Here is a 13,569-nt window from a genome sequence, read left to right as displayed (position 1 = left end):
GTGTTGCTCAGATATCCAATGCATGCCTTCCACAATTTTTTTGGTCTATGCCTGGACCAAGCCTAGATGTCAAGAAGTTTCTCAGTAAGTCATAGGCAGTTCCAGCTAGATTAGACCTGGAAGCTGAGCTACTGCTTTTACATCAATCACAGACAGCTCTACAATCGGCAGTGTAGAAATACTCTTTGAGTATGAGCAAGCTGGAAGATAGAACTGAAAACAAAACATGGACAAACTTGCACCATCTGCTTTGAAATGCCAACACTTTCCTAGAATAACCTGTGCATCACTACCTGAAGACGTTCCTCAGAAGAGGAGCTTATTTAAGAAACAGAATTGTTGTCTGAAAATGATTTGTAAGTGTGAGGAAGGCAACACATTTGTTCTGGTGGGTGCAGCTCTGAGCTTCACACCTGCCTATATTAAGTTCAGTCTTTATGTATCTGCATTCTTCAGTGTTCATCTCACAGCTCCATACAAGAGATTTATCCTTCAGTTTGACAGTCAGGCTTCACTGCCAGTGGAAAAAAAACTTTGAGAAAGAAAGAAGGGTAAGAAAATGAATCCAGATGCAAGGGGTTTCCCCCCCTATTTTTTGAGTAAATTAACAGTTGTTCTTGTCAAAACCAGAAGTAAAGGCTATTTTAAGAGAACACAAATGGTTTAGAAACAAAAGCCCTGTTGATTTTCCTGTCTCAAAACATCTAAAAATTAAAGATAGATTTGGTTTGCTTAAACACATGTATTCAGAGTATTTTTAGAGGCTCTAGGGTGTCCCCTATCCCACAATTTCTGATCCAATAGAATGTCCCCTTTATGGTTTGTGCCATATCTGGCAGACACACACATCTGTACATCTCAGATGATGCCTTTGCTCAGGCCCTCAACCCTCCCAAACATTTTTCAGAGCTGCTATTCTCGATGCCATCCACAGGAACTGAATGAGCAGGCTCTCGAATAATGAGGTCACCTATCAAAATGCCAGGACATAAATTCAGTGATTAATTTCCACAGTTTTACTTGAAACATGAGAACAATGACTGTTACAAGCTGAATTATATAAAAAGGCCCTTAATCATGGAAATTACTTGTATAGAGGAATGGGAGAGGACAATCTATGATTCAGATATAATACAATAAATTGTTTTCCTGTTTTCACAGCTGAGTGTCTGGTTTTGTGTTTTTATGTGCAAGTTGGATTTAAATTGCTTGATAGCCTCAAAAAAGCTACCTCCCAATGATCTCCAGGGATGATTTCAGTTTGAGATTTTTTTAAATCTATCATTCTAGAGCATTTTGAAACCACTCCTTTAACTCACACTTCAAGAATGGACCTCTAGGAAGTTGTAACCAGTATTTATTTCTAAACCTGCGCTGACCAGAACATAAATTAATCCCAAGAGTTTCAAAGATTTTTCCTTGAAAACAATAATGACTTGGGCCTAGTTTATCTGCATGATTTCAGCAGCCAAGTGCCAGAGCAGTATGTTGGCACAACACCCTGCAGTCAACTTAATGGTGTGATTCACAGGAGCACTATTTCTCTCCTGTAACCCTGCTACTTGCAAGCACTTAATTTTATTCAAGTCCATTTGGAAAAAGATGAAAATGTACACAGAGTGCAAAGGAAAAATATTTTATTGTGAACATGGCATGTAAAAGATGGGTTTCAGAATATACTGTTATATATCAAATGAGGAAAAAAAAGCTCTGATGTGAGATAAATGAACAGTGCTTGAGACAAATGAAGAACATGCACACAGCTGTTCTAACAGCACAATTCTGATACAAATCACAACATATTATATAGCTTTTATGACAATGTTTATAAAAATTGCAAATATTGGACCTACTCCTGCATTGTTGTCCATCAGCCAAATCTTCAGTGAATCTTGCAGGTGTGTGGAGGGAACAGTGAGAGCAAACTGACACCCCACCTGAGGCAGCAGAAGGTAGAGATGGAGGAACATCAAAAACAAAAGACAAAAACACTGTTCTACAAAGGTAAAAAGGCAAATATTATCCCAAGGAATATTATTATTTGCACAAGTAAATCTTAATTGCAGCATCCTGACTCCATTAAAGCCAATGAGAGTATGCCATTGAGATCAGTGGAGCCTGAATTTCATACTGAAATTTAGAACATTCTTGCTTTAGTGTAAACATCAGCAGAAACTAAATGTCAGCATCTATACAAGTATTCAAGTGCTGTTTAAAAAAACAATAAAAAACATACAACGCTAACCCAAAATGCCAGTACATATACAAAAGGCAGATAATTAAAAGAGGAATTTTTTCCCCAAATATACATTTTGAAGTATTTAAAACCACCAATTTTTTAGTACTTGTATATCATTGTTAGGGAAGGCGTATATGAGAAAAAACTGAATTATTTACAATGATAAAGGAAGGGCACAGTGTTTGCTCAGATCTATTGGAAACCAGTATTTTTCTGCTTTGGAGTCATGACATGTACCTGCACACTCAAACAGGTTTCAATGCAGTGTTGAGAAATGGCTATACTTCATTATTATGAAATATAACCCTTCTGTGCAAGTATTTCAGCATGATTCCTCGTGAGCCATTTATACCCATTCACATTTTCAGTTAAAAAAACCCAAACAAACCAACCTGAAAAATTTCTTGCCACAATATTTTGTCTTTAAACAACCTGATGAGATATTCCACAATGGCAATTTACAGTCATGCATTTGGAAACTCAGAGTCAATACAACTTTTCCATTTACTGTTAGAGTTGTGCCTGTCTTCAAAGAGTTCTTTGCTAATTTTTGTGCGGATCTCAGGACTCGTTAACAGCTCCTTTATCTGATTCAGTCTGGGTAACAGGGCCTGCGTTTCTCTGCGTAAAGCTTCCTTTACTAAGTCTGCTTCATGGCTCTTTCCTAGAGGAAAACAACAATATAATACATTTTATAACAACTAATGTGATTTAGAATCATTGATGTTCAGAGATAAAGACATCATATGTGGTTTGGACAGTAGTAAGTGCTCAGTGTTTTGCCCATACTATTTTTTTATAAAAAGGTATTTCATCAAAAAATATAATTTACATCAACAAATGCTACCAAAATGTAAAGAACAGTATAGCATCACATTTAAGGGAAACTCCTGCCTTATTACATACTGTGTAATAGTATCTGCGATGAGTATCTGCAGTGGTAATTTTTAGCTTGGTATTGACTGCTGTTGACTAGGAAACAGCACGTGCTCTCACATGGAGCAAGCAGCCCTGCAGCGCTGCCAAACCCTCGGGCACAGGGCACCGCTTCCACTTATGGCAAGACTTCATCCACAGTCATCCACGACAATCCAAATGACAAATGCAAAATGTTCAGTTTCTCCTCAAAAGCAAGAAAGGGACTCTTGGTATCAAGAGCGAGTGAAGACTAGAGCCGCCTGCTTCACCACTCTTGTCTTTTTTTCCACCGTGCATCCCTCCCAGCATTCAGCAGATTTTCAGCAGTGCAAGCACTTGTTAAACCAGTAGACAGTGTCCTTCAGTTCAGAACAAACTTTTGATAAGAGACTCATAAAGCAGAGTGCCTGACACCCAGCACCACTTCGCAAATTTCAGCAGGGAGCGGAACATGTTTTTGTAGTTATTCTTGGTGGGATATTTGCTCCCAGGCTTTTTGCACAGTGCTCACTTGCTGTTATCATTGTCGCTCTCATTCTTGCTGCCACTCGCTGCTTCCTCAGTTTTTGCAGGGCTCCCATCAGTCTGCCTGCTTTTGTTTTGTGTTTCTTCTAAATACTGCTGCACAGCCTTCAGCACTGCATTCTCCACCAGCCTTTTGCTGAGGCTCACCAGCTCTGCATCGTCTGGCTCTGCTGCTTGCTTTTCACCTATGCATCACAACAGACAAGAGAAGGAATTCATTGCCATGCAAAGACAGTAGCTGTGATTGTATCAGAAGCTTCTGATTTGAGCTGGATGCTAAGTTATTAGCCTCTTCCTGATTGTAAAATATAATTTTTCCCCCCCCCTCAAGCTCCAAACCAAAGTGTTCCATAAAGATGTGTACAGTGTATTAGATCAAAGATATTTCACTGCTTGTGTTTCTTATAACACTCCAGCAAAAGCCACTGGCTAACGTTATAAGCCCTCATTCAGCATAGAAGAGTAAGTGTGCAAATTTAAGTTTTTTCTGGCCAATGATCAGCAGTGACATTCGAGCAAAGATCACACCATCACAGAATATTCTGAGCTGGAAGGGGCCCTATAAGGCTCATCAAATCCAGCTCTTAAGTAAATGGTCCTTAAGGGAATCAAACTCACAATCTTGGCATTATCAGCCCCATGCTCTGACCAACTGAGCCAATCTCAGGGTCAAATATAACATAAGGCATATTTACACTTCAGTAGCATTCCTAAATTTAGGTGCCACAATTTTTTGCTTTTGTTTAAGAAATCTAAATCTATTTATTCATTGCTTGTAATTCAGGAGTTTCTCACAGGAAAAATTACTAAAACACTCAAAGCACAGGTTACAAATATTTTTCTAAACAAAGCATAAAACTAACAAAAAACATATAGTCCCTCCCTGCCTCTCTTCTGTTTTCTATCTTAAAGCTCTAACATCAAAGGATTTCAAGTTCCAGCAATCCTAATATCTTAAATATCTGCAGATAAAAACAAGAAGCTGAAATTTCCCTGTTTTGTTGAAACTTCATATGAATAACATATACAAGAAACAACTCTATGCATAGTGAGGATTCTTATACATCATTACATGTAATTTGAAATGTTACTTTTCCATGAAATATTTTCCTAATAAACTATAAACCCTACTGCAGAATCCCCCTTTCATGAAGAATTTGTTGCAGGAAAAGCAAATTTTATTGCCCAATTCTCATTGGTCATGCCATTTGCTATTTCACAGTCTCCTACACTAGGTAAATAAGTGTTTCCCTCCATCTGTATTTAAAGGTCATACATTTCATGTCCTCTTCAGGCCTTTGCATTATGCGACCAGTAATAAGAGGCTGCTTAGTCACACACATCTGGTGGAAGAGATATTATTGTATGCTCTCAGCACAAAGCTTTGTACTGTTCAATTACCTAAATTTGTCATTTTTCATACATGTAAATTTATTAAAGTATTCCAGGACATTTAGATAACAGTTACGAAGGATTTTTATTAGTTTTCCTAGCGTACTGCACAACCTGGGAGTGATTTCACTGATAAAGAATAATTCATATTGGGATTCAAGGAGGAGAGAGAGAAGCAATATTCAGACATAGTGCTTCTATTAGCTGTTAATCTGAACATTCTGCTCTGGAACAGTAGCTCTTCCAGTTCTGGGCCTCCACAGCACTGTTAGTATGGGCAAGGAAGAACTGTGCTCTCCTCCCGAAGAATAATCAGACTACATCTTGGTAAAGCATTTCTTTAAATTTTGGAGAAAGCATAGATAAATATTCTAACGATATTAAAAAGAATATCTAGGGGAATAGTTTTGGTTAAAACCAAATATAAGAATACATCATAAGAATGTATTATAAGAATGTAAATATAAGAATACATTAAAAACAGAATTATCATTTCCAAGGAGAAATATTTCAGGCTACCATGCAACAGAGGCAGAGGCACTATTCCCAAAGCCAAACAGCTACATACTCCACATTCTCTGACTCACTGCTTATATATCACTATCTCTAAATCCTGGGTCTAAGTTTATCCTTTAATTTACAGGAAGGAGGGACTTAATTCAGACTCTTCTCTCTCAGGGCACCCAAGGTATTTATGAGCAGCATCTCCTCACAGCTTTTCTGAATTGATCCCACACACTCCTTTGAATGAAGCCCTTAGATTACTGATTTCCTTTGCTTCTAGTAAAGATGCTCAAAAATGTGTTGGTTGCCCTGGTCTATTTAGTCACTAGAAAAATTAATTAAAATACTTAATTATTATTTAAAACAAAACTGCTTTCCAGTTGCAGAGTTTCTTGTTCTTCAGAATTGCTCATAGGTCACAGAAATCATTACCCACACAGTGCTAATGATCTATCCATGCAACTCAGAAAAAAAACTCAATGGGAAATATGGTGCTCAGCCACTCTCACACTTGACCCTGCAGTACTTAATATGCAGAATATGACTAATCAGTCACAGAGGCCTCCAGATACCACACAACAGTACTGATTATATTTACTCACAGTGTAATTTTAGTTGTAGTACCCCATGTATTATAGTCTGAAAAAGGCCAGAGCTCTTCTCCCATGAATACTTTCTGCAGAACAGTTCTCATTTACAGATATATGTATAAAATCCATATAGCTACTATTGTGTTTATAATTTCAAAATAAGCAGGTAGCTCACTTATAAGTACTTTCTCAAGCATGTAAAACGTCAGATTTTTATAAAACTGTACTTTTATAACTACAGTTTATTTGGCTACAGAAGAATGGGTTTGTGGATTTTTGTTTATTTTTAATATTTTGGGATATTCAAGGCTCATCAAAAGTCTGGGGTGAAGACTGTAGCACCTCCTAAGAGAGCTCTGCGCTCCCACTGGAAAGACATCTGACTGACATGTGAATGCAAATGCATGCACATCCTTGCATGAAGATTGTGCTTGGATTTATCCATGCAGCCACCTTGGTGAACAGGCACACTGACCAGTATGATTCCCTGATGCTCTGTTTCTATTCTCATACTCCCAAAATAGCAGCTGTGGGAGTGTCTGCAATGCCACGGTTGGCTGGCAAGGTAGCTGGGTACCATTGTATAGTTCCTATTCATGACTGTTGATAAAACGAAACAGGTCATGTAATAAAAACAAATGTTGAGCATCTATATCTACTTGACAATTTAACACACATCTGTCCTGTTTACATCTCTCATCCCACACTGCAGCTGCTGCTTGCCTGCTTCTTTGATGAATACAACTCCTTCGCAGCAGGCAAATGCTTCTTTGAGTGCACTGTCTAACATTATTGGAATTATTGGAATATCTGTAGAAGTCATTGCAGATATGAATGTTTTAGATTCAAAAGGAAGGTTTAAAAATACACACTTCCTCTGTTTGTAATCTCTGTTCTGAAAAGAGAGTAGATACACCACAGCACTGTATTTGCATCAATATTGTGACACTACTTTATTTCTGCGCCTGTGAATAAAAAAATTCCACTGTCTTCTCCTCAATGTTGTTCAGAATAAAAATGAAAAAATCTTTCATTTTGTTTATCCCAGAATTCTCTTCTATAATTTTCAAGACATGAAAACTAATTCATACTCTGTGAATGTACCTCAATGCATTCATGCTGAGCAGCGTTTTTTATTACTAAAACTGAAGCATACAAGTTGTCCTGAAATGACCATAATTTTTTACAAAGGGAACTATCAGCTCCACAGAATTATTCAAAAGAGGCTTTATGATCCTACATCCTACTGCTAGCAGTTATGGACATGAACCAGATGCCTGCAACCACAGCCAAGTTTGGATTCAAATTCACTGCTGTATCTTTCTACTGGACTAGGTTTACTCTCCAAGCTTACACCCCCTACACATTACAAGATTGTGAGCTGAATTTTGAAATACTATATTGGAACAAATCAGATATCATGGTCCTGGTACAGCATTTTCACGGCCCTGACACAGCCTGTTTAGAGGGCATGTAGCTATCTCAGATTTGGAGAGAGGCAGGACAGTTTGAATCCCTCTGTTGTTCATATGATTAGCCCATGGATTGTGATTTTTTTGTAACAGATTTAATTGAAAAAAGCAACAGGGGATCCCTTTTATAGGAAAAGCCAGTTTTACATCCTTTTACCAGCTATGCTCCAAGACAATGTTCTGCAATCCTTCCCTTGGTGGCCTCAATGCACTGGGCTTTGTTCTTCCTTCCAACAACCTTTCATGGCAACAAAACAATGATAAACTGGGAACATTATAAAAGAGACCCTTAGTATTTTGAATAGGTGACTGAGACCCTCTGAGAAATTTGGTGGCAGAGGTTCTGCTCTGGGACCTAGGGAGGGCTGTGGTAACAGATGTGCCTCTGTCTATCTTTTGGGTTATTCTAATAATCATTTCTAATACAGTTTTTACAAACTCTATGACACAAATATGAGCACATGCCCATATCTAATCAACACAGTAATTAGAGACAGGAAAGTCACAACTCTGAACATTTCCTTGTTAATTAAGAAGGACTTGCATGAAAAGTCTCTTAAGTGGTCACTCAAGAAATTGACACAAATAAGGCACTGAGAGGAAGGTGAAATTATAAGCTCATTAGGACACGAGGGTGATGACATTTCTGTTGCTGGATGTTCCCACCTGATGTGGGGCATCTAACAAATTTCTTTAGGTTTACATATATTGCTCTGTAAATACAGGACTGTCTTACAAAGCAATACCAATCTGTCCTTCATGCTGAATACATGGTTTCTAGTTTGCTGGAAAGGATTTTTTAAATTTAATTTGGCACACCATGGAACTAACCTGGTAAAGTAGGAATTTCTACTAAAGAGGAAATTAAGGGTGTTACAGCTATTCAGGGAAAGTGGTGCTCTTGCCAGATTCAGTAATGACAACAGGAATACCTGCAGGTCCCTTTGAGCTCCAGACTTGGCAAAAGTTTGTTTGGTTTCACATAAACCCCTGTGAAGCTCTGATATAAATTTTCTGACCACCTCTAAATGAAGAAAGAGGATGTGATCTGCTAAACCTACTCATCCCTCTGCAAGCACTAAGGGATGTGATGCCACAGGCAAGAGCCTCCAGAACAAACAAAATTTAAAAAGTTATATAAGACTCTAGTCCTGGCATACATGAAGTTCTGTTAAATATCTTGGGTTTATTTTTCTATTAAAAGAGATCTGTTGACAGAGAAATTCCCCAGCTCCTTTAATGGGGTTTAATGTTTAAATTGAACTAATTTATAAGAAGTCTAGTGCAACAGGCAGGAAAGATAGCAAAGTGGCCGAAGGAACAAGATGGCTTAAAAAGCTGTGAGTTTTACTTGATTTTTCCCACCAACACTCCAGCAAACAGGCCAAGTTACAGAAATGGTTTTACATAGCCAGAAGTGGTTTTACATAACATCCACTGCACAAGATGGCAATGGGAGAACCAAAGGGTTGAGGCAGATTGTGATAGCAAACATCCAGGCAACATTATTCACTCCCTTTTGTGCTGCCTGGTGCCAGCAGCTCTCAGGAACAGGGAATAGGGCAGCTTGGGTCAGCAGGCTGATCAAGGAGAGCAGAAGAGTTGCTCTGCCCTCTAGGATGGTGCCAAGGGGGAAGCCTCCTGCTGTTTTCAGAGCCTAAGAGAGAGAGAGAGGGATCAGGCTTCCCAGTTTTCCCAGGGAAAAGCTGAACTCTGGAACAGGGCAGACACGCCAGTGCCTTGCCTTCAGTGGTCCTCCAGAAATAATACTGAGAATGTAACACACTGTGGGTGACACATAGGTTGCTTCCCCATCAACCTCAGTCACCAGTGACCACAGACAGACCTGGATGGTCTTGAAGGCATAAAGACCTAGACCCTGCTAGGTCACCAAGCTGAGGGAGGTAGAAGCCCAAAAACACAGCTGGTAATGACAAGGGTATATACAGAGATTTTAATTGCCACAGTCCAAATATTTTGGCAAAACCTTAAAGTCAATGCTTATGGACCTGTCAGCCATGAAAATCAAATGTTTAATCACCAGCATGCCAAGGCAAGTCATTTGTTAAATATTCCCTTCTTGTTACTGTTTCCTTATCCTTCCCATAGTCATGGGAACTTCAGTGTCATGTCTTTAGGATTCATTTGTTACTATACAGCTTCCAAAGGGATGCTATTTTGGCTGTGACTTTTCCATGCTGCTGTCAAGTGTACTAAAAAAAGCAATCTTTTTTGGCCTAAGACAGATTGTTAAACAAGTGTTAATAAGTGAATCTTAACAAGCTGAACCTGCGTTGTTGTTCCTCCTGAGCTCAGAAAAAGACTCCATACAAACTCATGTTATCACAGTCTCTCACATAGCGCATCTCTCTCCCTGGGGAAAGCAATTGTGAATGTACTTGTAGGTTATGGACAGAAAAGTCAAATTTTAATCAACATCCATTTTAATTTAATTATTTAAGTTGCAGAAGCATGAGTTGTCAAACACAGCTGCATACTGTTTGAACTGCAAAAGGAAGATGAAATCTTGCAAAAAAAAAGATATAATCGCAATTCGAGAGTATGTCCAACAGCGTCCATAAAATACCATAATAATTTTAATTTTATTTAAAAATTTTAAATACTATATCATTATAATGAAAAAGAAAAGGTTATCTGCAAGGTGCTTTTAACATGTCTGTAACCATGCTTAATTAGATTCTGAATCTAATGGAAGAAGGTTAGAGTCCCCTCGCTCAGTATGAGCATCTTAAATAGGTTTGGACAGGTAGCAAAACTGCATCCAAAGGCAGACAAAATAGATGGGTCTAAGCCTTTTCCTCCAGAATCTTCCCCTTGAACAAACTGAGCTCACTTCATAAGCTTCTTATGCAAACCATGAAGTTATGTGATTTTGAACATCTGAGTAGGATTGTCGCTGTCTTTCCTTTCATGGATCAAGTCTATAGAATCTGACCAAATTTGCTAACAGCTTTGGGAAAAGTAACAAGATACCCTTAAATCAATTTGAATTGCATTTAAAAACATCCCCTTCCATTAAATACTTATCATGACCTTTCCTATCTAAATCCCCTTTATCTATCATAGATTTTGCCTTAAATAATGTATTTAGTTTTGTTCCTTCTTCCCTCCCTTTTGTTTGCCACCTAACTTCCACTTTAAATGGAAGAGCTGGAGTTTGCTATCAAGTTTTTAAACTGATATTGTGAGATGTAGCTGTATAAATGTTCACTGCTCTACTACACAAAAGTTTGTAAACATGAAGCTGACTTTTGATACTTGGAGAGTACTAGTACATAGAAGTTTAGGCCTCTCTTTAAATGCTCTGGCCTTGAACCCATAAAACCACTGTTTGGGATCTTCTTTAGGACAAGCTCTTCCTCAACTTTTATTGCTTTCTAAAAGCCCAAATATACCCACTTTCCAGAATACTGAATCACAGAATGATTTAATTTGGAAGGAACCTTAAAACTCATCTAGTCCTACCCCTGAAAGGGACACCTTTTACTAGACCAGGTTGCTCAGAGCCCCATCCAACTTAGCATTGAACACTTCCAGTGACTGGGCATCTACAACTTCTCTGGAATCATCACCCTCTTTCAGTTTAACCACCCATTGTCCTTTCACCACATGACCTTGAAAAAAGTTCCTCTTGATTTTAAAGCAAAATATTCCAAAGAAAAGATAAGCAGCAAATTCAGGCATGTGCTTAGTCATAATAAATTGCTCCGTATCATGGGAGTTTTGATGACCTCAGACATGAAATCAGAATATCTGTAGATAAAGAGTTAAGAATGCTGAAGGTATGACTACAGCTCACTTAAATAAATTCACAGAAATTTAAAAATTGTTGCTAGAGGATGGCAGAACAAAATCCTGAAACATTACCATGCCATAGAACTAAATTTAATGCAATCAATCCTTCAAATGAAAAAACAGACTTTATAATTTAGGGCAAGAAAAAATTGAAAGAATATGAGAGAACAGTACAATTTTTTTCCCATCCTATGTTCTTTATGAATAGAGCAAATAACCTCACTTACTGAACAAGCACCCAATAATCAAAATTAACATTATTCTTGAGTCTGTTTCACCATTAAAAATCAAGAATAAATGAATCCTAATTACTGTTTTTAAGCCACTGGATCTTACTTCCATATCCTTCCAATGTTAAATATCAGTTATAAAAGCATTTTCTTTCTGAAACAACATAAAACTCCTTAAAAACCCCACTTCCCTACCTAATACAACACTTCTTTGATGAGAGTAAATCCCAACAGGTCTAACACTGCATTCTAGGAAAGTAATAACTCCCCCTCCCTTTCTTCCCCCATATTTCTACTTCCTCAAACAAAGACTGTTCTAGCAACACTTCAGTGAAATCAATCCAGAAAAATATGTCTGCTATGCCAAAAACTGAACTAATCATCACAATTTTTTCCCAATTTACTCTGTACCATAATGGATTGCTCATTACCATGCCTTAAAACTGATGGTTCTCATCTCTTTACATTCCTTTTTCCATCTGCAAATTTTCTCTCTACCTACATAGTATACAGACTTCCACACCTTCCTCTTTACCATCCCAATAATCTTAAATCTGTCCCATAAAATCAATAGAAAACTGCTAATTTACACCAGCTGGTCTTTTGGGCCTTTATTTCTATCAGGCTAAACAGTTCTAATTTGGAGTTTCATATATTTTTTTGTCCTCTTATTTTAAAGCAGTATTGTTGTTAGCCTTTCCTCAATTCAAGAGTAAAAGAACAAAGGGTGGATATTCACGCCATAACCAGTTTTTGCATTTCTTTTCACTCTATTCAGACCCAACTTTGTGGTGAAAAGCTGGTACTTTAGTTTGCTTTGCCTTTATGTTTTTCATACAGAAAAGTTCCGTATGGAAACAAATCCTGCTGCTGATGGAGAAGATCAAACTTGGACAGACTTTAACACATACCATGTTTTTATTTAAAGTCTAATCCTGTACTGTTTTCTAATTTTATGCCTTCTTTAAAGGTTATGGTTAAAAAAAAGGCAAAGGGAATAAAATGGATCTTTCAAAGTAAAATGATGCACTTACTTTGGAATGGACTTGTTATTATTATTCACTTGTGCTGAAACAAGCATTATAGGCAGTGACTCCAAGATCCAGGCTGTATTACACATGGCCCCTCTTCCAAATGTTTCAGATCAATTGTGGCAGAGGACACACACGCAATGTATGAATAGGGCACACAGGTCAGGCGTCAACATAAATTAACACTTATGTCATTAAATCAGAGGATCAACTGTGCTTCAAAACACAAAAACACTACAGCAAATTTCATTTTAACAGAGAAAGGTAAACTCTGACTTTGAAAGGGGGTTCAATCCCTATAACTCACCTCATCATGGATTACAGTTTGTAGAACTGCAAGAGAAAACTCATCATTTTGTGCTGGAAAACCTCTCACATTGTATTAATGAGGTGTATGTGAAAAGCAAAAGAGGATGTGAGAGAGAAAGAAAGGAAAACCTTTTTGGCTGCATTAGGCTATGCGAGATGGTAATGGATTTTTAAGACAGAAAAAAGCCTACATTTCCTAACTCACAGTAAGTGATACAGAAAACAAGGCTGCCTTAATATGTTTTTGTTCAATCCTTTTGCTTTGTAGTAAAATGAAAGATTGAACAAAATGTCATTTAAAAATTATTCCTAGGATATAAAACAGAATAACACAATAATAGACCATAAGGTAAGACAATTTGCCTCTTAGCAAAAGGATAAAATCTCTCTGGTGAGGGAAATGAATTATCCATGCCTGAGGATTATAACTCACAGGAAACTTAGCAAGTGCCCAGATCAAATTCACCTGAGATTGGCAGATATTCAAAGGGATTAAGCCATCAGCAGAAAAAATAAAGCTAATGGTGTATTCTGAGATTTGGG

At 37.7% G+C, this 13,569-nt stretch overlaps 1 protein-coding gene across 3 annotated transcripts in view; it reads right to left on the bottom strand.

Annotated features, from left to right (window-relative positions):
- Positions 1-1,620: 1,620 nt before the first annotated feature.
- Positions 1,621-13,569, bottom strand: part of AKAP7 (A-kinase anchoring protein 7) — a 76,908-nt gene continuing 64,959 nt past the window's right edge. The window contains exons 7-8 of one of the 3 annotated variants that reach the window (XR_004083001.1): positions 3,146-3,867; positions 2,762-2,903 (exon numbers count right to left, since the gene is read on the bottom strand). Coding sequence is in view for 2 of the 3 variants with exons in the window: in XM_014312074.1 (XP_014167549.1) it covers positions 3,665-3,867 (203 nt within the window). In the remaining variant the exon portion in view is untranslated. Of the gene's footprint in view, positions 3,868-13,569 lie in introns of all 3 variants that reach the window. The other 2 variants (XM_014312074.1, XM_031066679.1) reach the window with 2 other exon arrangements.

The sequence above is a fragment of the Geospiza fortis genome, unplaced genomic scaffold (assembly GCF_000277835.1).
Source record: "Geospiza fortis unplaced genomic scaffold, GeoFor_1.0 scaffold98, whole genome shotgun sequence".
Lineage (NCBI taxonomy): Eukaryota > Metazoa > Chordata > Aves > Passeriformes > Thraupidae > Geospiza > Geospiza fortis.
Note: the sequence above shows the minus strand (reverse complement) of the source record. Positions and strands in the feature narration are given on the sequence as shown.